Source organism: Neolamprologus multifasciatus, chromosome 11 (assembly GCF_963576455.1).
Source record: "Neolamprologus multifasciatus chromosome 11, fNeoMul1.2, whole genome shotgun sequence".
In the NCBI taxonomy this organism is placed as follows: Eukaryota; Metazoa; Chordata; class Actinopteri; order Cichliformes; family Cichlidae; genus Neolamprologus; species Neolamprologus multifasciatus.
In genome coordinates, this window is record NC_140449.1 from 26,858,095 (window position 1) to 26,878,929 (window position 20,835).

The window sequence follows — 20,835 nt, forward strand, 5'->3', positions numbered from 1 at the left end:
TCCTTTTGTTTTGGCCCACAGGTGGACCTGGATGTCACTCTCCCAGGAGAGGGAGGGAAAGATCGGCCCTTCAAAGTTTCCATTAAGTTCGTGTCTCTGGTCAGCTGGCACATGCTCCACGAGGTGCTGACTGGCCGCAGCATGCCTGAACCCCTTGAGCTGGACAAGCCTATCAGCACCAACCCTGTACACGCAGTGGACGTAGTACTGCGAAACTTGCCCTCCATGAAGTGAGCTGCTTATTGCTGTCATGTTTTGTTTTTTCTTGAATGATTTCCTTATAATACCATGTAAGATAACTGGCAGGTGAAGTTATGGAATGAACTTAAATTAGGAACGTTTTCATCCTTAATTTACTTTTACCTTTTTTCTGTACTTTCTTTAGCTTCATCTTCAGTCACCAAACACAGACATTGTAAAACCCAATCCCTGAGATACTCATAGCAAATACTATGTATTTATTTTGTCCTAGTAGCACTAATATCAGCACTCCGATCCCAGCGGAAATCAAACACGGCTGACACGGTCGCTCACAAGCACCTTACCACCTTTCATTCAGTATCGCTTCCCTAAGGCTCAGCAAAAGCACAGTTGAACACAATATTGCCAGAGCTGTAATGAAAACCTTTTTCAAAGCATTATTAAAAAGTGGTAATATCGACACCTTTCATTTAGCTGTGCTCACAAGTTCTGGCTGCCCGGTATTACATTGGCATTTTGACACATTGCAAATGTAGGATTTGCAAAGACGAATGAGACCTATATACAATAGATAATGAGTCTTTTTAGACAGGTAATAGGAGGTTAATGGGTCTGGGCAATGTTACCACCCTCATCTCGCTGATGTACTTTCAGGCCATATTGAACAGCAGCTGAATGTGACTCCGCATAAATTCATATTAACCTACATTCTCAATTCAAGCTAATTTTACTTTTTCTTTCATCTTCAACACAGATTTCTTTTGCTCCTATTTGACCTTTTGTTTTTCAGACATAGCCGTGAGATCATGGTATGCTAATCCATATGAGCCAAAAATTCAGACTGCTCTAAATGCTCTGCTTTAGGACTCTTGATGATGATGATGTAATTGAGAGGGGATATCTTAATATTGCTATCTTAGGTACACAGCATTGGCTGTGACTGAAATGGCCTCAGTCATTTACTTTTCTAATCTTCTGTTTGCAACTGTCAGCCAATCAGAAGAAAGCTGGCTTGATTAACAGGTGGCTTAAAGGGAGAAGTGCTAAAACACCTCCTTACAGACACGGTCAGACTGCATCAAGTCGCAGATTTATATACTGTTAGTCATATATAGAGCTACTCTACTAGAGGCCAGAAATAAAATTGTGGAGCTGGAAGTGAGTATGATTGGGTTCCCTTTAATATCGAACTTATAATTCCCCGTTTTCTGCATCTAGGTACACTCCAGTGGGCCGATCCTTCTTCTCTGCTCCAGAAGGCTACGACCATCCTCTGGGAGGTGGGAGGGAAGTTTGGTTTGGTTTCCACCAATCTGTGCGCCCTGCCATGTGGAAGATGATGCTAAACATTGACGGTAAGAACAAAAACCCAGTGTTCTCCTTGCCATCTTTTTTTTTTATTTTTTTTTTATTTTTATTCTTGACTCAGAAACAAAAGAGTAAAGTCCATATTCCTCATATTACTAAATATTGAAAAATGCCCAACACCCACAGCCTTTTCTTTGTAATTCAATTTTTGGTTGTTTACAGTCAAAATCAATTTTGCCGTTTCACTTTTGCAGCTGGGGAAGCTGGATTATAATATCAAGTCTCCATGTTACAGTTTTTAGAGTTTTTGCACATGATCTTTCCACTTTTTATTTGAAGAAATGTAATGACCTTATTGGACAAAACTTTGACATGCTTCTTAATAGATGCATGTCAAACTTTATTTGTTTCAATAGCAATGATGGCGTCTGGCAGGCTCACTTCATGCTGTACTGGGGGCCAAATGTTTTCATCAATACCTTCTGTAGTCTAAAGAGAAACTTAGTCTACGTTCACACTGCAGGCGAAAGCGCATCAAATCCGACTTTTTGGACCCTATGTGACCCATATCCGATCACGGTATGACCGTGTGAACCGCACAAATACGATATTTTCAAATCCCATCTGGGTCACTTTCGTATGTGGTACTGAATCCGATACATATCTGATGTTTCAGAAAGCGACTTCTGTTTGAACGGTCATGTTGCATTAAATCCGTCTTTTACGTCACTGACACAAGACAGACGCCAATTATCAGCGCCCGAGAAGACATCGTGAATGCTTCCTGGCCATCCCGTGTAGATGTTAGTGAAACCTTTGGAAAGACAAGGTTGGAGAAACGTGAACATTTTATTTGTACTGTATAATCTGCAGATTCTGACAGAAATCTGCAACTATCCTTTGAAGCACTGCTCCTCTCTAAAACTGCAATAAGGATCATTATTAGGCCATATGTAAATAACTTTATAACTTAAAGCAAAATTGGGAAACGTAAAGTCTGAAACAAGTCTTTATATTAAGGGCCATCAGTAAATAAATAAATAAATACATTTTTATTTATATAGCACCTTTCAAGACAGAATCACAAAGTGCTGCACATAAGATTACAAGTCATAAAAAGATTTAAAAAGAGAAAATAAAACAGGCAAAAAATTAACCAAAAGCAGTTTTAAAAAGGTAAGTTTTGAGTTGTTTTTTAAAATCAGCTACTGAGTCCACAGTTCTTATGCTTGGGGGAGAGAGTTCCACAGTCTAGGGGCCACAGTGGCAAAAGCTCTGTCACCCTTAGTCCTCCTCTTCGTATTTTTTATAGCAAGTAAGCCCTGATCAGATGACCTCAAAGACCTGCTAGGGACATAGGGCTGTAGCAGATCAAAGATGTAGGCAGGTGCCAGTCCGTGCACAGCTCTGTAGGTCAAGACCAGGATCTTAAAATCGACTCTAAATTTAACAGGAAGCCAGTGTAACTGAGATAATAACGGTGTCACATGTGAGTACTTGGAGGATTTTGTCAAAAGCCTAGCTGCAGCGTTTTGCACAACCTGCAGACGATCCAGAGAACCTTTGCTTAGACACATAAACAGCGAATTACAATAATCCAAGCGTGACGAAATAAATGCATGTATAGCAATCTCGAGTTTAGAGCGAGATAAAACCGGGCTTAGCCTAGCCACATTTCTTAAATGATAAAAACAAGACCGAACCAGAGATTTCACATGCCCATCCAATGTGAGACTCGAGTCAAAGGTGACACCTAAATTCCTGATAGAGGATTGAACATAAAGTGAGAGAGGACCAAGTCAAACAATACTGTTTGGTCTGGGTCTAAACAGAGCGCGTTGTGTGATGTCTTCTTTTGCGCATGCGGGCGGCTTTGAGGGTTCACACTAGATCGCGTTTGCTGTCACATTTTATTTGTAGTGTGAACAAGCAGACAAAAAAAATTGGATTTGAGCATTAAGACCTGCAGTGTGAACATAGCCTTAAAGATTAGCTTTTTGCTCTTGTGTTGTCACACAACCAACCTCGAAACTCCTGCTGTTTTATGTTCAGTCACCGGAAAACCGATTCGATTTGTTAGCGTTGAGTTAATTCTGTTGGCTAAATGTGGGTTGTTTGGAAATGAGTAGAACTGTTGAAAATCTAAATCAATAATTGGCTCTAGCTTGAGCTTCCTATCAGTAGAGAAACATAACACGAGACAATGCACTACAATTTCAATCTGTTGTTATTTGTGGAAAAATATGCGGCAGAGGGGATGGCAGAGAATGTGTCCTGCCATATGCACACCGCAGGAGGCTTTTGGAGATTGTGTCTGGCAGGGCTGCTGATAAGAAAGAGTGTGTGAGTGAGAAAGCGCCTAAGGAACATGGAGGAAAGTGGGTTCTTGGCTGGATGGGAACTGACTAGTTTGTTGCTGTGGAGACGGAGAGAAGCATGTATGTGTGTGCTTGTGCTGTTGTGCCTACATATATGAGACTAGTGGGTGTTTCTGGGGTCAGGAGGGTAGCTGTGTGGAGCGTTTCCTTGAGACGGCTTTTGTTTAGTTCTAAGTGCTTGAAGCCGCTGTCTCTTTTGGAGCATCTCTGCTGCTCTCTGATTCTTTCTTTGTCTTCTTTGGCCTCTTGTACAGAACACTTGGCCACCTGAAGTGTCTTGTCTGCTCTTCATCAGCAAACTAGAACTCCGACTGTTTGCAAACCATTCACATGTTGCATTGTATATTTGTAAAGCAAAGTAGTAAGCCTGCCTTAAATAGCCAAGCACGAAGGAAACAAACACTACCTTCCACAGTCTGCATTTTGTGCGTGTAAGTACTCTCAACAGCTACTTCATTAAGTACACCTATTCAACTGGTCTTTAATGTTAAAAATCTAATTGGCCAAATACATGTCAGCAACTACTTTAGTCGTGGTCAGAACGACCTGCTGCGGTTCAAAATGAGCATTAGAATAAGAAACAAATGTTGTTTAAGTAACTTTGAGTGTAGCATGGTTCAGCCTTCTTTAGTGTTTCGAGTCTGAAATCAATGGAGCATTTACAAACGGTTTCAAATCAAATGACTCAAATAGCTACTCTGTATGCAGAAGAGCACCTGTGAAGACACAACACATAGAATCTTAAAGTAGATGAGCTACAGCAGCAGAATTCTGACCCCCTGAATGGAGGTAGGGTCAGAATTTGGTGAAAACAACATGAAGGAATGGATCTGTCCTGCCATAAATCCTTGGTTCAGGCTGCTGCAGGTGATGTAATCGTGTGGGGGATATTTTCTTTGACTACAGGAGTATTGATGCTGACCATGTCCATCACCACAGTATACTTCTCATGGCTGCTTCCAGCAGAATAGCATGCCATCTCACAAATCTCAGATCATCTCAAGTTGGTCTCTTGAACATGACGATGAGTTCACGTATATCTCAATCCAATAGAGCAGTAGGAGATTCGCATCGTGGATGTGGAACCAACGAATCGGCAGCAACTGTTTGATGCTATCATGTAAAAATGGACCAAAATCACTGATGAATGTTTCCAGCACCTTGTTGAATCAGTGCTGTGAAGAATTAAGTCAGTTCTGAGGCAAAAAGAGGGTCCAACCCGATACAAGCAAAGTGTATTTAATGAAGCAGCCAGTGAGTGTAAAGGAAATTATTTTAATTGCAGAGCAGTGAGATGTTTTTAAAGGTTTTCTTTTACTGCGGTGACTCAGACACTTCTGCACATAGATAATGAAAACAGAATGCGTGGGAAGGTAAGCTAAGCGTCATAGATGTGCGTTTTCAGAGACGATTTTTACATGACAACGCATCACTAGATTACTTCTCAAGATTCTCATCCTCATCACCGCACTTCTCCATCTCCCCGTGTCCATTTTTGGGTTTCCTTTGATCTGGCTTTTAGTTTTGTCATCCCTGTTCTTTTTTTGTTTCCCCCTCTCTCATCTCACAGCTACCTTTATGTGCTTATACACAAGGTGCTAATGCAAGGTAGCCTCCACATCACTTCTGCATGAATCATGCTTCCTGCGCTGTGTGGTTACCATGCACATTTTGAATGAACATCAGGAATACACTTTGTTCCTATTGGAGTCTTCTTTGCTCAGGTTATAGCTCAGCTGGTCTTTATACGGTGATTTTGGTCCTTTACTGTCAGGTTTTGACTTAAGAATAAAAAAAATAAAAGCTTATCTCCACTTGAAAACAATTTCTTTGGGAAGTGCCACGAGTGTCCCATTGGCACATACCTCCACTGCCTGCTAACCGTGCACTGAAAAGGCAGAAGTGTCACCAACTGTTCTACTCATGAAATTTGGTTTCCTGTGACTTCTTTCTCTTCATCAAATTGAAAGTGAAATTGAAGGCTGGTGTCATTTTGGCACCTTAGAGGAAATTCGGTGCAGATGACGAGCTTTTCTTGACATCATGAAACTTTCGAAATCGCTGTAAAAATGGTGGCTGTACTGGATGTTTTCCATGGGTGCACCAGAAGACGAACTTGAAAAGGGAAATTGGCTAAGAAAAAGAAAGTAATGCTAAATGTTCTTTCTGTTGATTGGACAGCCTTTTATTTTCTTTTCTGATGTCGCTTCCTGTCCAGTAATAAACAAAACATGATTTTTGACTCGATATAACTTTTTTTTCTTTCTCTCTCTTTCAGTTAGATATTGTTTGCAGTGCGTCATATTCATTTTTCGGTTTTGTTTTTTTGTTGTCGTTCCTAAATGACACTAGTTGGGTTTTTTTTGCCTTTGCAGTGTCTGCCACAGCCTTCTACAAAGCCCAGCCAGTGATCCAGTTCATGTGTGAAGTGCTGGATATTCACAACATCGACGAGCAGCCTCGGCCTCTCACAGACTCGCACAGGGTCAAATTCACCAAAGAAATCAAAGGTGACGAGTTGAGTTCAAATCGGATTAAACTGGAACGCCACAAATCACAGCTCTTCATACAAAAGCAAATACTTAATGGTAACACTTTGTATTATTCGCCAGGTTTAAAGGTGGAGGTGACGCACTGTGGAACCATGCGGAGGAAGTACCGCGTCTGCAACGTGACACGTCGACCTGCCAGCCATCAAACGTGAGTCAGCCTCTGGGGTGGGCAAGGGAATAGGAGCCACTGCAAACAGTGTGCGAGTGAGATGAAGGCAGGGGAAACCAGAGGATGTGTTCACAGAATCACCACCAAACAAACCAGATAATGGCTGACTCATCCGACAACCATGCGCTCGATGTTAGTCATCCATTCGTGAGGCAGCTGTGTGGCTGCAGTGTCGGGACTGAACTGCTCTGTGTGCCATGACTACAGTTTGATTATTATTTTTTTTTAAAGGGAAATTATCACAGAGTGATTTGTCAGTTTAAGCCCAACAAAAACACATGTGGATCTAAGCTTGGTAGTCATTGCTCACTTCCCCAAACCATTTCTTTCATCCTGAAACTGACAATAAACCAAATATCTATTTAAAAACAAATAAAAAAATATGGTAAGACTTTTAGCAGTTGAATAGCTTTGCATTTGCAGAGGGATGACCTTCTGTCTGTCACTTGCACATTAAGCAAATTAATAGCAAAATAATGCATGGGGGACTTGACATAGCTCACATCAATTAACATTTGCATTGCTCTTGACAAAAACTCTCCTCTCTGCAGGTTCCCTCTGCAGCTGGAGAATGGCCAGACCGTAGAGCGTACTGTAGCCCAGTACTTCAGGGAGAAGTACAACCTGCAGCTCAAATATCCACATTTACCCTGTCTACAGGTGGGCCAGGAGCAAAAGCACACCTACCTGCCCCTAGAGGTGAGAGAAAAGAAGCTGCATTTCCACTTGGTTGGGGGGGGGCTGACAGTAACTATTAAATCAAGCATGATGGTCTGGTGGGCAGCTCCCAGAGCAGCTGAAGAAAAAAGGAAAGCCTGGGGGGGAAGAAAAAAAAGGAAAGCCTCTTATTTGCTTTTGTTTCCTTGCAGGTGTGTAATATTGTAGCTGGTCAACGGTGCATCAAGAAGCTGACAGATAATCAGACCTCCACTATGATCAAAGCCACAGCTCGCTCTGCACCTGACAGACAGGAGGAGATCAGCAGGCTGGTGAGTTCTGGAAATGCCCTCTGAATACGGCTCTCCTGTCTTCTACATGCACACGGTTTGAATATAGGAAATTACAATAAAAGGCTGTGTTTTAAGAATTGTCTATTCATTAGAGAAGAGGGGTGTCAAACATAAGGCCCAGGGGCCAGAATTGGCCCGGCAAAGGCTCCAATCTGGCCCACTGGACAATCTTGGAAAAATGTGAAGGAGGCCCTAGATTTTGAACTTTTAGTTTTATTCTTACAGTTTATCCCCCCTCACACTACACTATTATTAAATAATAATATTAATATATTTTACTGATATAATTTAAGACATTTTGTATCGGTTTATCAGGCAACTGTAGCTTGAAATTTCATTCAGTAGTATATTATTAGTAATACTGCTGCATGTATTGCTGATGTATTTATGTTTTATTGCTGTTAAAATTAAACCAGCAGAGCATTTCATCCCTCTGTAGTGCTTCAAGAATGCATTCCCAGTGGTTGAGTTTAGATTAGAGGTCAAACGTAAGAGCCTCTTTTGGGGGTCAGGGGTGATTGGGTGCATTGTTAGGCTTGTTGATACTTGGTTGCTGTACTGTTCACCTTTTGTGTTAAATTACGGGTCTTATAATCTCCTCGACTACATTCTCATTTTATATTGTGAGCAGAGGCAAGTCTACACGTTTCTATATCACATTTGGTCACTGCAGGCTCAACAAAATGTTGTAATCTTAATAGCTTTAATGTGGAGCTACTATAGTGTCTGCAGCATGCTGTTTAGAGAGAGGATGACAAACTATGTAGTGACTCCCTCTGGCCACCGTCAGATCAGCAGCACACATGTAATACCTGCCCTTACCTTATTAAACCCTGTCTTGCTATCTGTTGACTGTGGAGCAAAATGGCCACGTTTGCCCACAGGAAATTATTGTAGATGTCACTGCGCTGGCATTTTCATTATACGCAACATTTCTCGTAACTGAAAGAACACGGTGGTTGGAATAACAGATTGAATGTTGCAGGAGGACAAAACAAGCAAATAAGCTGTGTTTGTCAGAACTACATAATGGATCCTGTAATACTTTTGGTTATTATGGTCATGGGTCCTGTTCTGGACAGAAGTGCTGACATTTGACATTTTGTCATTAATTTGTCAGTAATTTTCATTTAGTCTTTTTTTTTTTTTTTTCTTTTCTTTTGCATCAACATATGAACACTTTAAGACTAACTTTGTTACAGCTCTACCTCACAACCAGCTCTTCAAGGTTGGTTGTGGATAGCCTAGTGTGTTTAACACTTGTTTTTATATTAACACATTGAGTATAAGGTTTAAATACTGAGCTTTAAAGGCAATCAGATTTTGCTACTTCACACAGATCCGTGTATCCCCTTTGTTTTCAGTCATCTTTAGGCAGAGTGTTGGTGATGTGTTAATCATTTAAAGGCGAGAGAAAAATGTGTCATTTTAATTGCAGATTTTTCCAAGGTTACTTTTAATTCGCAAAACCCCCCATATGTGTGCGAACAGCAGCAGAAACTTTGGGAGAATGCTTGCCTCTATAGCACACCCTCACAGCACTGCGCTGGCTTTTAGTCATGCTGTCAAAAGTTACCTTAGCCTGACCCTGCCTAATTTTACTACTCTTTGCTTCCAGGTGCGCAGTGCCAACTATGAGGCAGACCCTTTTGTGCAGGAGTTCCAGTTCAAAGTGCGTGACGAGATGGCCCACGTGACGGGGCGAGTGCTACCCGCCCCCATGCTGCAGTACGGCGGCAGGGTGAGCACAGAGCACTTTATGGTACCCTTCCTTTAAATCACGCCCATTCTCTCTGTTTGTCTGACACGCTCTCCCCTTCTGCAGCCTTTACTCCACTTTCTCTATGGGGGAACTAACCCACTGGCTTCTGTGTGTGCTCCATGATGTCACCGTTTTTGGTCTTTGTGGTTCAGTCTCAGTAGTGCAGCCTTTTATTTCAATTTTTAGAAACGTTTAATAAGTTCACGATGTTGAGGCGGTCATTTGGACATTTTTAACTTTTTAATCATTTGCAACAAAGATTATTTTGAATCCAAAAGATCACCCAATTCATGATTGGATCGCTCCTCAAGTACATTGGATACGGAGCAAAAAACATTGCTAATCCTAAAGTGTAGAAGCAGCTTATTGAGCTTGAACCTCAATGTTGATTAACATCTTTCTGTTTATCTTGGAGGAAAGCACCAACTGTAATGTAATAATGAAACCTTTGACACAGAAATACACACTTTACTAAATGTTATGCACACAGTAAATTACATCTTAAATGCTACAGTCTGCAGCACACAGTGCAAATGGCTTTGCAGATTTCAAGTTAAGATTTTAAAAGTTACATTTTTATAAAAAAAAGCTTGTTTTATGGAGTCTGCATTGTCAAAATGTGAATTTATGTACAAGTCTGGTGTGGGTCATGGGTGCGTTTGGACTGTGTGGACTTTCTGAAACTGCGTTTACCTGTATGTGGTTGTTGAGTCTGCATGAGGAGTGTGAATGTGAATGTTTTTCTGCATAATCGCAAGTACATCGCGTGAGATTGTAGTGTTGTTTCAGAACCGCACTGTAGCCACGCCCAGCCACGGCGTGTGGGACATGAGGGGAAAGCAGTTCCACACCGGGGTAGAGATCAAGATGTGGGCCATTGCCTGCTTCGCCACACAGAGGCAGTGTCGAGAAGAAATCCTCAAGTGAGATCCTGTGCTAATATTTTTTTTTTTCTCATCCCAGTGGTCTCCTTTGTAGGTTCTTTTGTCTCACTGTGAATATGGTGGTGACGCTCAATCATATCACTGTGCAGTATATTTATAATATGTCATCATAAACATTTCTAAATCATGTCTTTTTTTGCCTTTTCTCATTAAAATACTTAAGTCTGTTTTTGAAAAACTGACAAAACAGTGCCCCCTGGTGGTGAAAGAAAATTGAGTTAAAATTTTAAGAGGGTGATTACAAAAAGTACCTTTGAGCTGCTTTGATGTTAGAAATGAGCTCATCTGTTTACGGGTGCCTTCCCAAACTGCAGAGCACAATCAATTCATAATTTCTGGTTCAAATAAAACCCAACTAGAAGAATCAGATCATCTGAGCAGAACGCGGATGGCCATGTTGTTTGTAGAAGAGGCCTAATGTTTCCTTTTGATGTCTTTGTTTTTACTAGCGGAACAGTACACGTTCTGTTAGACAGAAGCAGTGTTTAACTCTAAACACTAAAATCCCATTCCTGTTATTACCTAAAAGCATTTTAACACCTACTTGAGAAATTACAGTGCCTGTGGAAACATTCCAGCTGGAGTTTCAAGTACTCAGATTTGTTCAGGCTTTCAAAATGCAGTTTTGAGACACGAATTTAGGATGAACAACAACATAAATAGACATTAGTTTGATTTTGGGCATTAAGACATAATGGCTAAGCTAACTGCCTTCAATACAATATTCATGTTTTGCAGAGAAAACTTGGCACTGTTTTTTTTTTTTTTTTTTTCCCCCTGAGCTCATCTTCAGATGCTACACTCTTGGAGCTCTACAAAAACAGTTGTCTTCATTGTTTACTCTTTGCTTGCTTCCGTTCTTCATGTCAGGGGTTTCACAGACCAGCTGCGTAAAATCTCAAAGGATGCTGGGATGCCCATCCAAGGCCAGCCGTGTTTCTGTAAATACGCCCAGGGAGCAGACAGCGTGGAGCCCATGTTCAGACACCTGAAGAACACCTATGCCGGACTGCAGCTCATAATCGTCATTCTGCCGGGAAAAACTCCTGTCTACGGTTAGAAAACCGCTTAAAATAAGACATTATATTTGAGTCGAGAGCAGTGTTGGGTACCGACAAACAAAGTCATTTGTTACAAGTTTTGCCTACTTATAAAAAGATTACTTTTGCATTCCCAAAAATAAACACTGCAATTAAATCCCTTGCAGATGTTAGCTTTATAGATCAGGGCACGTGTTGCCTACTGCCCAGCTACCTTTTGATTGTGTTGCTTTTATCTCATTTCATAGTGAGGTAGCATTAGTCTCATCTCCTCCGCTACTTTTCCAGTAATAAGATCTTTCACTTCCTGAAATTGACAGCTTAACTGAAGTAGGCTGGCCATTGCCGTGTCTTTATCTCCATCATCACTCTTGCTATCAGAGAGCTGTGTATCCATCGTTTGCGTGCTGTGCTTGGCTTGTAGATGCTTCCTTGCGTTTAAAAGGGAGGCCTTCATAGCTGACAGGCACCTATTATCAACCAAGTTTATAGAGTTTGCATCTCACTGTGATGTTTTTTCCTTTTCACCTAAAAACTCAAAGTAATTCTGGGAAGTGAAGAGTGTTCTCTCTAATCTTATTTGCTGTGGTACATGTGCACACTGATGCAACCGTACGATTTGATACTAGTAGGCCTAAATATGTCAGTGTGTTGCTTTGGAATTTATTTATTTTTTTTAATGGCAACAAAAGAAACAAGATAACATTTTAACAGTAAACTACGATCTGAACCCACACTTGTTGGTCTTAATATTAGTAATACTGTGATTGAATGTGGGAGTTATGAGCCCTCTTCTTTGTCTATCAAAAAAAATTTTCAGTTGTAATACAGATTTGAAATCTTTGCGTGGGGTGTGTGCGTGTGTCTGCCTCTGACTTCCTGTTATTTGCATCACTCACAGCGGAGGTAAAGCGTGTGGGAGACACTCTGCTGGGCATGGCGACTCAGTGTGTTCAGGTTAAGAACGTGGTGAAGACGTCACCGCAGACTCTGTCCAACCTCTGCCTCAAGATCAATGTGAAGCTGGGAGGGATCAACAACATCCTGGTACCTCACCAACGGTGAGCTGCGGTCTCCCTCTTATTATATGGCAGTGTTATAATGCTATATTAAGATGTCTTATTAAATAAAGTCTACACTTGGTGTATTGTTATGTAACTACCGCAGTGTTTTTTATCCTTTTTTTCTGTCAATCCACAGACCATCAGTGTTTCAACAGCCAGTTATCTTCTTGGGAGCAGATGTTACACATCCACCAGCCGGAGATGGGAAGAAGCCTTCTATTGCAGCAGTTAGTTTCTTTATGTCTCCCTACTCCAGTAGTTAAATATATAAATTGTAGTTTTTGTTTTGATAATATTCCTCTTCCCTGATGGGTGTTACAACCCCAGCTCTCACTAGGGGGCGACGTGAAAGTAGTAAAAAGATGTAATGGATGAAGGCAAGAGTGCTAATCTTTCAGAAAGTCAAATAAAGTCTTCACAGACAATAAATCCAAACACTTAAGAGTTATTTTGGTCTTCGATCCCACTCTGTGAAGAATAAATATTTAACAGAAGACTTGCTGTAGTCCCAAACCCAAATGTTAATAAGCAGACACATTCTCTAAGTGTGAGTGATGTTGGGGGTGAAAGCCTATTGGGAGAGAAAACTAAACATACAATAGTAAACAACGCTGAGTGCAAACAGAAAACTACTAAAGACATGAATCGAGTTACAGATTTAGCAAATGAATGGTCACACTTTTGTAGAAACTCATAGAGACGCATAAGAAAACGTTAAATTTCAGACACCCTGACTTACAGCTCAACTGATCTTTTGAGCTGTGCAAAACAATAGTTTGTGCAATTGGAGAAGTGACAAGTCAAGCACAGGTACAGTGAGGGGACAGGACTGGGGAGGCGGCAGAAAGGGCAAGTGGAAGCACTGACCCTGGATCAGGGCTGAAACGTACTGATCTGCATGCAGAAAAACATTCAGTGGGTTAGTAACGCAAAGAGAGGAGGAAATGCTGACACTTCTATGAATAATGTGTCACTTTCCCCTCCACATAAAATCCATTCCTCTTTAATAATGGCTCCTCTGCTCCAAACTCTTTGTCAGGTGGTAGGTAGCATGGACGCCCACCCCAGCAGGTACTGTGCCACCGTACGAGTCCAGAGGCCCAGGCAGGAGGTCATCCAGGACCTGGCCTCTATGGTGCGGGAACTGCTGATCCAGTTCTACAAGTCAACCCGCTACAAGCCCACACGGATCATTTTCTACAGGGATGGAGTTTCAGAAGGCCAGTTCAGACAGGTATAGTCCCACTTTTTTTTTTTTTTTAAATCTTAAACTCAGGGTTTTACTAAAGATGTGAAAAAAAGACTAAACCAGGTAGAATTCTGCAGTATGTCATTTTATTGTTCAAGACGTTATTTGGCTTTTTACTGAGTTTGGTTACGTTTTAATCTTTGTAGCTGAGGCATACTGGTAAAGAACATGTTTGTGTATTCCATAAATACTTTTAATCACAAATGAGGAAAGTCAATAACAGTATTCCCAAATTTCTTAGTTGTATAACTTTTTTGAAGTTGGGTCATATGGCAGCACACACAACCAAAAATGATATTTTCATATTATTTTAATTGTCCTTTTCTTCAGGTGCTGTATTATGAGCTGCTGGCCATTCGTGAGGCCTGCATCAGCCTGGAGAAGGAGTACCAGCCAGGCATCACCTACATTGTTGTGCAAAAACGCCACCATACACGCCTCTTCTGTGCCGACCGCAACGAGAGAGTGAGTCCTCACCGCACACCAGCTCATGCTGTTGCTCTTTTAGTATGACGTTTCTGCTTAAAGTCAACATGGTGTGTTCATGTGTTCATCTGTATTTTTTTTTTATGTTCTATGTTGGAACATTAACTACTGAAAATGGGCCTCATTAATTACCTTTTGTTGTCATTTCGGCTGTTCACCCTCCTGACTGCTGTAATTACATTCGATTAAAGCATTAGGGCCCAGTGCAAACCAAGAGCTCTGGAGTGGCACTCAAGGCCCCGAGAGTGAGACCCAGCCAGTAACAACCTTATTTTCAGCGCTCGCACTCTTCTTACAGAGCATTAGGCTCCCTGGGGCATTAGGCTTTTAATTGGTTGTTTGGAAAGCACTTGGCAAACCTTTGCCTGGGTCTCTCCATCAGCTAGTTCTTCTTTTTAATCATCAGAAATTTTAGTTCCCGACATCATTTAGTGCATTAAAAGCCCTGCTATATCTGCTTTTTTTTTTTTTTTTTTTTTTTTTTTTTTTTTTAATGGCGAAAAAGGGGGAAAACAAGTTGAAAGTCAAAAAGCATTAGTATTGAGGGTAACTGAAATTAATTTTGCTTTTCAAGGTTGGACGTAGTGGAAACATTCCCGCTGGTACTACTGTGGATACGGACATCACGCATCCCTACGAGTTCGATTTTTACCTCTGCAGTCACGCTGGAATACAGGTCTGTCCAACCTCTTCTCCATCTCATATGTTGCCGTTTGTCTACAGTATTTTATCTCCTTCTCCTTCAAAAAAACATAAACGTCTGAACTTTTGTAGATAAGTAATAAATAGGATTCAGGAATAAACCAAACACAAGCGGTTTTAAAGTTTATGTGTTTTCTTTTTCTTTTTAAAGCGGATGCATTTTTCTAGATCATGATGCAATTTAAACAAACTAACATGAAGCTTATAGCGGTTTGTGCAGTGGATGCACCTCAGCATAGCAAAGCATATGGGTGGACAAATAGGACACAGTTAAAGCAAATAAAACGTTCCTTCTCAAACTTCTTTGACTATATTTGAGCTATTTAGTTTAGGGGTTTGCTAATCCAGTACCTCAGTAGCTTATCGACCCCCCCATGCATGGCAAATTGGGCAATTATTTAACCTAAACTATAGGGATGGGTATTGATAAGATTTTCACAATTCCGATTCCATTTTTGATTCTGTTTAACGATTCAATTCTTTAATCGATCTTTTTTTAAAAAAAGGAGAACACTAAGGTCGATTAGCTTAGAACTTTGTTTTATATCTTCTCTTTGAACAAGATAGAATTTTAGGAGTAACATGGCCTTACAAACCCAACAGTGAGATCTTAAGAGGTCCACAGCCTACGGCTCTTCAATGGGGTGTCACAGGGTCCCCGGGGGAAAAAAATTGTAAATGTAAAATAATAAAATAAATATTCTTCTGTAGCAATAACAAAGTATAACATAAATTATTCAGTAGCAATTACACAAGAATATCCAGTAATGTCCCTGCCTACAATTAAACACATTCACTTACCGAAAATTGGGGCATCTGCTGTGGAAGCCTTTTACCACAAACTTAGTCACTGCTCGGTGACATTCGTCTATCCTGGCCTGAAAGGAGACGCTACCGGTAGACTGCAGCGAGAACTGCCAGCATCTGAGCCAGCCAGACTCTGTCTGTCTCTCTCATCATGGTCACCTAAGTGCACAGTAATGGCAGGTTTTGTAATAAGGCAGATCGCGCTAACATAATATGTTGATTATTTACCTGCCGCATTAACGGGAGAGGACGTGCAAACGTTACCTCTGCTGGGTTGAGATTCACGAGTCCGGAGCGAATTAAAAACTTTTAAGATTATCGCGTGTTTTGTGAGCAAATGCTTTTGCATATTCGTAGTGTTTCCTCCCTTAATGAAATATCTACTTTGCAAGTATTGCAAGTTGCCCTGTTGTCATCCGTTCTCGTAAAGTATAACCAAACTTTTTAGCGTTTGAGCCGCTTAGGCGCCGTGTTTCCTGCCAGGTAAATGACGCTCCGCAACGTGGTGACGTCATTCGGGGCTACTGGAATCGATAAGGGAATCGTTTGCAAAAATGGCAAACAATTCCAAGGAATTGAAACAGTGGGAACCGGTTCTCAACAAGAACCGGTTTTCGATACCCATCCCTACTAAACTATTATGTAAAAGAGCAGCAGCTGAAGCTTTGTCCAGGAAAATGTCTTATTAACAGCTTTGGTACCTAAAATTTGCTGTCTGTATATTTAAGATGGCGTGGAGCCAACCCATATGTCCCTTATTTCAAAACGTGAAGATTAGACTTCAGTTCTGTAGATGCAGAAGCTGCTTGAGTTAGCTGAATTATACTTGCAGCATTAATGTTTTATGTATCTATTGTTTTTTAACACAATACCTAAGCACAGTTAGGTGATGTTCCTGAGTTTTCTGGGCTGTATTTCCTGTCAGCTGTGTCCCAGTTTCGTATTGAATCTTACTTAATGCTTACCTCCCTCTCAGGGCACCAGTCGGCCCTCCCACTACCATGTACTGTGGGACGACAACTGTTTTACCGCTGACGAGTTCCAGCTGCTCACCTACCAGTTGTGCCACACCTATGTGCGCTGTACCCGCTCAGTCTCCATCCCTGCGCCAGCCTACTATGCCCACCTGGTGGCCTTTCGTGCCCGCTATCATTTGGTTGACAAAGAACATGACAGGTAAGGAGAGCGTCCTTCCCATTTAAACTTGCTCTGTGAAGCTGCTAGAGTTCACATGTGCTGGATGAATTGTCCTATTTTTGTCACTCATCTTAACGGGTCCTTTCTCGTTCTTTCTGAAGCGCTGAGGGCAGCCATGTGTCTGGTCAGAGTAACGGTCGGGACCCCCAGGCGCTGGCCAAAGCTGTTCAGATCCACCACGACACCCTGAGGACCATGTACTTCGCCTGAGCTACACCAACTCTCCCCAACCATTGCCACTCTTAACACACACACACAACCATGCACACCTGGCATGCCAGTCAAGGGATCCTCATAGGTGCAAGTCCCAGCCTCCCCCCGCCCCAACATGCCTAATCAAAAACGGACCTGACACTGTGCAGAGGAAAGCAGGGAGGAGGGAGGGGAAGAGGCACCCCCACACTGGACTGAGGATGCAAAAGCTGCTTTAAAAAACAAACAAACAAGAGAGAATCTCAGCACTATTATGCAATATTAAACCAGCCAACTAGTTTATTTTCACCCTTATTAGGCCCCCTTTCCCCTCCGGTTTTCACTACCCCTCCTATGTGTTTGTCCCCTGTTTTGTCTCCTTTACTTGTGGCCTAGTTTGTGGCTGTTCTTTTCCTTTTCTTTGGCATAGTCTTTGATAAATCTGCTTCTTTGCCTTCTTCAGTACCTCAAGTCAGTTTGAGCAGCAGCACTTTTACATTCTGTCAGTTTTTGTGTAATTTGTTTTTGATTTTTCTCCTATTTCTTTTTCTTAAGTTTAGGGGCAGAGAGAGGGAAAAAGGACTCAGACTCTGTCTGATGTAGTTTGAAGCATCAATTCATTGACCAGAGGTCCTCCCAGTTTGATCTTTTATTTTTCCTCTTGTTTCCTTTCTTGTTCTGTCACTTTTCACTAGTGTGTGGGCACGATACCACCAGTTGCTTGTACAGAGCTACATGTTCTTTTGAGCACACTGCCCCCTATTGGCAAAGAGGGATATTGCCCCTTAAAAGTCACAAGGAGGAGCAGTTTCGGTGGTCTCAGATCAGTTTCGGATTTATTCCTGAAGGTTAGCTGTCACATTTAAACGGAGGGCAGTTTATATTATATATCAATTTGCTGAGTTGCAGCCATCCATGGATTGTATTTAAAGTATTATTGACACTGTTATTTGAGTCTGGTTGCTATATTTCTTCTACATTATGTGAAACATTTTAAGAATCTGATTCTTAAAGAAAAAAAAAGATTTAATCGTGTTAGCTTTTGTTTTTAAATCGCCCTGCATTCATTTCTCTCAGTGCTTTATCTTGCCTTTCCCCCCTTGTATCTAAGACGGTGGCTAAATACAGACGATGTCGATGGTTTCCTCTTGTGCAATAATCAGTCGAACGAAGGGAAGAGGATTTTTAGGGGACTTAAGCGACTCAAAAGTACAGTTTTCACATTTCATATGAAAGCGAGTGTCCTTGAAAGGAGAGAAGTTTGCCACTTGCAAGGCACTTTCATGTGTCGCTCCTCCGTGAGCTGAATGACCTGCATGTTGTATGAGTTTGCCCTCGCTGTTGGGCAAAAAGAAAGGAGAAAAAAAAAATGGTGCAACTGCAGTTTTGGTGATTTTTCGTGTTTTTACTTGAACTGAAGGACTTTGTGCGTCTCCGTGGTTTGAGGATACTTTCGGATCAGTGGGCATGATTTTAGAATTCCTGATCGTCAGCTTGCTAATGAGATTGATTTTTCTTAATTCCTAAGAATTACAAAGCTTTTCACTTGACAGCAGCAAAGTGGAGTATAAAGGCCATAAAGAGGTAGTATTCAAGTGCCTGTTGGAAGTTAAGTGTGTAATCGTCAGAAGCTGTATGAGTTGTTTCAGTGGGGTACAATGATCAAAGAGCGTACACCAACCAGACAGCGTGAAGCAAGAAAGTTTCACCCGATGCCTCTTATTCTTCTCAATAACCGTCTACTGACTTTTCTATACATCTCATTCGAATTAACCTAAGATCAATATATTTATTGTATTTGCCTGTACAGCAGTGTTAGCTGTTGGCTTTGCTTTGGAGCAGCATTCAAGCAAAGTAGGCCAAGTTGTCTTTTTGCCTAATATTCACCAGACATGGATCCAGCTGCTACAGTGTGTTCGTAGGCGATTGGGCCGGCTTCGTGGGCACAGAGTTGGCCTTCTCCCAAACTGTTTTTCTTTTTGTTTTAGATCGATTAGAACCCTAAATCTGAGTTTGGGTTTAATTCCTGCCCACGCGACCGGCCCAAAGTTGGGACCGGCTTCAGAACAAAGCCGAGGAGTCAAGTGGACGACCGTTAGTGTGAAGCGTGCGTCTGGGTAACGGGTCACCACGTAGCTCCTCTAATGCTGATGACCTGAAGTTTGCTCGGGACGTGTTTTTAAAAGTTATCTGCACTAAAAGAAGCATGTGTTTCAGGAGTGAACACAGGCGCGGTGCTACTCTGAATTAGAATTTGAAGCTGAACCTCAATGCGAGACTTTAAACGAGCAGGCGGGATATGTAGACGAGGGGAAAGAAAACTGTAAACCTCACTCACTGAAGGACGAGAAGGCTCCACTGCTGCGGTTGTAGAGGGGAGTTATAGATTTATGATTTTATTCGGGATAGATCTACTCGGAGAACTTGTAAGCGGTACAACGGCAGACGTGTGGTCCTGCCTCTGCTGTTGCATTCGACTGCCTTTCACAGGCTAGCCTTTCAGTGTGGAAGCCAGTGGGTTCGAGCCTTCACGATTTCACTAGTATCTGAAAGCCTTTTTAAAAAGCCAGATCGAAAGTATATTTGTAGATTTTAAATTATGTAATGCACACCACTTATTTTTGCTAACAGAAAAAAAATGTAGTCTAATTATTAATCTTAGTAATAAATGTATCATGACAAGTAATGGTTTAAAAAAAAAAAAGTATAACAAAGTTTTATTATCGCAATAGACTGTTGACTTGTTCTTGTGTCACTGTATAACGTATAGTGTATGTGTGAACAGTGCTGGGGTTGTTGAAACTAGTTATGTGTGTTTGGACTGTCATACTGTTATTGATAGGGATGTGGACTCTAACCGCCTCTTGCTTTGATGTTTGGAAAAAAAAACTTGCAAGATGTTGAATGCTTCTTTTTTTTTCTTCTTCTTTTGTAGATGATCAAACAAAGTTTTTCATAGAGAGGACAAAGTGTTAACATGCTATATCCCGAATGCCTTTCTTATCGCAGTTTTTCACAATTGCTAAGACTCTTTTCTTAAAAGGATCCCCTGTTTTCTCATACTGTGACTGAACAACATTCACAAAACCTCTGACTCTTCTGGAAGTATCAAACAATAACCTCAAACTGTAAGCCAAACAATGTTTGTAGATCATAGACTGAGTCAAACAATGCTGAGCATTCATTACGCTACATCCAAAAATCCAGCGTTCTGGCTGTGTAGCTCCAGGAAAAAGTTCCAATAAATGCATGTAAAAAGCATAACTCTAATAGAGTTTAAATACTACCCACTGTAAGTACAAGCAGTACAGGATTACACAGTGTCTGTGGATAAAGTAGGTCAAAAGGCTAAGAAACAAGCACATAACAGTACAGCGTAAGTGTAACTGAAAGTGAACATGTGATCTGATCAGCTGTGTCACGCCAGAGTGAAAAACAGATTTTTGCAACTCAATCCGCTGCATGTGTATTTCTGGGAGTTCCTTTTTTCAAGACGCAAAACATTGGGAGGAGAAATCTTAGTGCGCTGATATTTAACGCAGGCCACCTGCTTAACCAGGTGAGCTATGCTGGTGCCCCAGATCCTGCTTATTTAGAGCTGAAACTCCAAATTGACGTCTAACACGGTGAAACGTGTTTAAGGTTTAAGAGCGTTCGAGTGACTAAACGGGTGCAAAACATGGACCGTTTGGTTCAAAGAACGGGATTTAATGTCTTAGCAATTCAGAAAAGCTGTGAGAAATTACAAACCTATTGTAACAACAAACAGTAGAC

General features: G+C 41.3%; 1 protein-coding gene across 2 annotated transcripts in view; it reads left to right on the forward strand.

The window, feature by feature from the left end:
- Positions 1 to 20,603, forward strand: part of ago3a (argonaute RISC catalytic component 3a) — a 36,265-nt gene extending 15,662 nt beyond the window's left edge. Inside the window, exons 4-19 of one of the 2 annotated variants that reach the window (XM_085176629.1) lie at positions 22 to 230; positions 1,420 to 1,556; positions 6,263 to 6,397; positions 6,500 to 6,587; positions 7,160 to 7,307; positions 7,478 to 7,597; positions 9,237 to 9,380; positions 10,170 to 10,303; positions 11,195 to 11,379; positions 12,266 to 12,425; positions 12,565 to 12,655; positions 13,468 to 13,662; positions 14,008 to 14,142; positions 14,738 to 14,839; positions 16,649 to 16,848; positions 16,971 to 20,603. In XM_085176629.1, coding sequence (XP_085032755.1) covers positions 22 to 230; positions 1,420 to 1,556; positions 6,263 to 6,397; positions 6,500 to 6,587; positions 7,160 to 7,307; positions 7,478 to 7,597; positions 9,237 to 9,380; positions 10,170 to 10,303; positions 11,195 to 11,379; positions 12,266 to 12,425; positions 12,565 to 12,655; positions 13,468 to 13,662; positions 14,008 to 14,142; positions 14,738 to 14,839; positions 16,649 to 16,848; positions 16,971 to 17,079 — 2,292 coding nt within the window. In that variant the 3' untranslated portion in view covers positions 17,080 to 20,603. The remainder of the gene's footprint in view (positions 1 to 21; positions 231 to 1,419; positions 1,557 to 6,262; positions 6,398 to 6,499; positions 6,588 to 7,159; positions 7,308 to 7,477; positions 7,598 to 9,236; positions 9,381 to 10,169; positions 10,304 to 11,194; positions 11,380 to 12,265; positions 12,426 to 12,564; positions 12,656 to 13,467; positions 13,663 to 14,007; positions 14,143 to 14,737; positions 14,840 to 16,648; positions 16,849 to 16,970) is intronic. The other variant, XM_085176630.1, reaches the window with a different exon arrangement.
- The last annotated feature ends 232 nt before the right edge of the window (positions 20,604 to 20,835 follow it).